The sequence below is a fragment of the Physeter macrocephalus genome, unplaced genomic scaffold, assembly GCF_002837175.3.
Source record: "Physeter macrocephalus isolate SW-GA unplaced genomic scaffold, ASM283717v5 random_6182, whole genome shotgun sequence".
NCBI lineage: Eukaryota > Metazoa > Chordata > Mammalia > Artiodactyla > Physeteridae > Physeter > Physeter macrocephalus.
Genome location: NW_021151467.1, coordinates 1 through 3,140, shown reverse-complemented (window position 1 = coordinate 3,140; position 3,140 = coordinate 1). Strand labels below are relative to the sequence as shown.

General features: G+C 66.2%; 1 protein-coding gene across 1 annotated transcript; it reads right to left on the bottom strand.

Moving 5' to 3' along the window:
- Window positions 1–5: 5 nt before the first annotated feature.
- LOC102980938 (interleukin-1 receptor-associated kinase 1) lies at window positions 6–3,086 on the bottom strand (the record flags this gene model as incomplete). The annotated part of the gene is made up of 8 exons (XM_024118145.3): window positions 6–101; window positions 405–612; window positions 1,049–1,167; window positions 1,830–1,944; window positions 2,148–2,212; window positions 2,364–2,552; window positions 2,708–2,811; window positions 2,931–3,086. Coding segments are annotated over 8 exons (1,052 nt in total), but the record flags the coding sequence as incomplete, so codon positions are not given.
- Between the last annotated feature and the right edge of the window lie 54 nt (window positions 3,087–3,140).

Genomic DNA, 3,140 nt, shown 5'->3' with positions numbered 1-3,140 from the left:
CTGCCTCTCTCCCTGCCCCGCCTCAGGAGGCTCACCAGATACTTAGTCTGGGCACCGTGCATCCTCACAGCCCTCTGGCCGGCCAGGGTCTCCAGCACCACCTGGCGAGAGGACAGGCTGGAGGGCGGGGCAGGCAGGGCCACTGGGGGGGGGGATGGGGTGCACGGTGGACGGGGAGGCCCAGACCAAAGAGGGGCTGCTGGGCGTGGACCGGGGCTGACAGGGGCACATCCCTCAGACGGGCACACGAGGACCGACTCCCAGCAGGGACAGAGCCGCAGCCCTGGGACTAAAGCTCTGGTAGTTTGGAGGGCCCACTCGAAACAGAAGAATTCAAAACTACAAACGTGAAACGAGGGCGGGGCCCTGGAGCTGAAGCTTCACCCGAGGGCCCAGTGGCTCACCACGCCGAAACTGAAGGTGTCGGTCTCCACGGCCAGCCTCCCCGTCTTGACGTACTCCTCGGGCAGGTACGCCAGGGTGCCGCACACAGTCCGAGTCCGGGCCACGGCGCTGCTCCGGCTGGGGTTGGCGCCTGCAAACCGGCTGAGACGGGCCAGGCCAAAGTCTCCCAGTTTGGGCATCAGTCTCTCATCCAGAAGGACGTTGGAACTTGGGGAAGGAAGGGAGTGGTGTCGGCCCGGCCTTGGCCCTGGCCCGCTCCGTGACTCCCCCCCCCCCCCACCTGCCTGGTCCTGACAGAATCAGACTGCAGACAGTGGCCGGTGCGCCTGAGCCTTCCAGACACCTGGGGCTCCGAGCACGTGGCCCCCAGAGCACCTCACACGGTTCAGCCCCTGTTCGTCAGTGGGGCCCGTAGCTGGCCTCTGCTTCCACACCTGTCCCACGCCGGGTACTCAGTGACCCAGAGCCCCCAGCCCTGACATCGCCGACCTGAGTCTCGAGCGGGGGCGCTCAGGGCAAGGCTTCTGGGGCCCCGACGGCGGGCCGTGGCGAGCAGGCGCCACGGCTCCGGGCCGGCGGAAGGTTTGGGAGCGTCGCCCCTCGCCGTAGACCCCGAGGGGCCCTGCCGCTGTGCCCCGCTCACCTCTTGACGTCTCCGTGGACGAGGCTGGGGCTGTCTTGATGTAAAAACTGAATGGCCCGGGCCGTACCCAGAAGGATGCCCAGTCGCTGAGGCCAGGAGAGAGGGGGCCAGGCCTGGGTCTGGAAGGGCAGAAGGGGGCTGCGGGCCACTGTTCTTTGACCCCCATCCTCCCCTCCACCCCTCCAGGGGTCTGGACGAGCAGCTGACTCTCTGGGCCTCAGTTTCCCCTTCTGGAAAACGAGGAGCAAAGTCTCCAGGAGCTGCTTCAGAAGAGGGTGGAGACTGAGCTCCTGCGCTGCTCTCTCTGCACAGCGTACGGGGCTGGGATCATGCCCTGGGGGCCCCCTCACAGACTCTGGCAGTCCTGGCTCTGGGGTGATCAGGATGTCGTCGGAGGCTCCCTCCCCGCCTCCCCGCACACAGCGTGCTCGCTTATCCTGAGCCCTTCAGCGTGAGGTCAGAGATGCTCCTGCCCTGTGTTCGGTTAGCCCTTGCGTCTTGTGGGTGCCTCCCCAGATGGGGCCCCGGTGCTGTCCGTCGCCTCCTTCCCTCAGGGCAACGCTGACGCGACCCTTCCACTACCGTGCTTGCAAAGGGGACAAGCCCGAGTCGAGCTACTCCGAGTCCAGGACCCCCTTTCAGAGGCACCACGAGCCAGGCTTCTGGGCATGCGGGAGCAGCAGGGAGGGGCCCCGCTCGCAGCGGCCGAGAGCCCAGGCCCCGTGTCCCGCTCTGCCCGGGTGCCAAGTGTGACGCGAAGTGCCGGGCTAGGTAAGGCTACCTGGACGTGGAGGCGGTCTTCCAGGGAGCCGTTGGGCAGGAAGCCATAGACAAGGCAGTAGAAGCCACTCTGAGCACAGTAGCCAGCAAAGTCCACGATGTTTGGGTGACGAAACCTGCTTGACAAAGTGGGGTCTGAGCACTTTGGCCCCCAGCATCCACCACGCCTTCCGTCTGACCATCGTGGGGACGTCCCTGCCATCCCCTCAGCTGGCCCGAGCCTGGCAGGCTCTGGGAGGTCAAGGAAGCCAGGCCCGCGACACTCGGTGCTGGCGGGCCCCTCCCGCTGCCTGCACCAGGGGGGACGCCACGGGCTCACCGTGACAGCTGCTCCACTTCGGTCCCAAAGCTCTGCTGCACCGTGGTCCACTCCACGTCTGCCTCCTGTTGGGGGCCCAGAACAAGCAAGGGGCGGGGGCCTTGGACCGGGAAATCAGAGGGCTTAAAGGAGCCGTGGGGGGTAGTGGGGGGAGGACCAGAAAAGTGAGGGTGGGCTAACAGCCTTCCAGAGCCTTTGCCTGGACGCTACACACACCTCCTTTAGCCTCTTCACAGCATATACCGTGTTCCTCATCACAGCCCGGTACACACACCCAAAGCCGCCCTCCCCGATCTTCAGCTCCTCTGAGAAGTCGTGGGTGCCCTGGCAAATCTCATGGAGGGGCCAGCAGAACGAAGAGGAGTGGGCCCCCTGCAGGAGCGACGCTGGGCTGTCTGGGCTCCGCTGTGGGAAGAGACCCCCGATCAGGTGAGGTCCCACCCACCTCGTCCCCTCTGCCTAGCCCACCCCTGCTGGGCTGGCTGGGGCTTCCCAGTGTGCCAAAGGCTGCCTTCTCGCTGCTTGTCTCAAACCTCTGGGTGGAGGCAGGACCCACCTACCTTGATACAGGAAGGGGCTGGCGATGGCAGTGGTGGCTGGAGGGCAGCAGGGCTTGGGACAGGGCCGAGCTCAGGGTCAGAATGAGTCTGGGAGCCTGGAAAAGCTTCATAAAGACACCCGTGAGAGGGAGGCAGAGACCAGCGGCCGGATCTACAGCCGTGGCCAGCGTCAAGCGGCTCCTTTCCTCAGGTTCACCAGGCCAACCCCCGGGAGCCGCCTTACCTGGGGAGAGGAGGGTGGAGGCCGACGAGTGCAACTTCTGGGGGCTGGGGGCCGCGGCCTCAGAAGGTGCAGAGATGCTGTTAGGCCTCGGGGCGGTGGCGCTGGGGGGCAGAAAGGGGGCGGGAGGGTGCCCTGGGAAGCAGAGGAAGGAAAGGGCTGTTAGGCCCAGGCGGGCGGGCGGGCGTGGGGGGGGGGGAGGGGGGAGAAGCT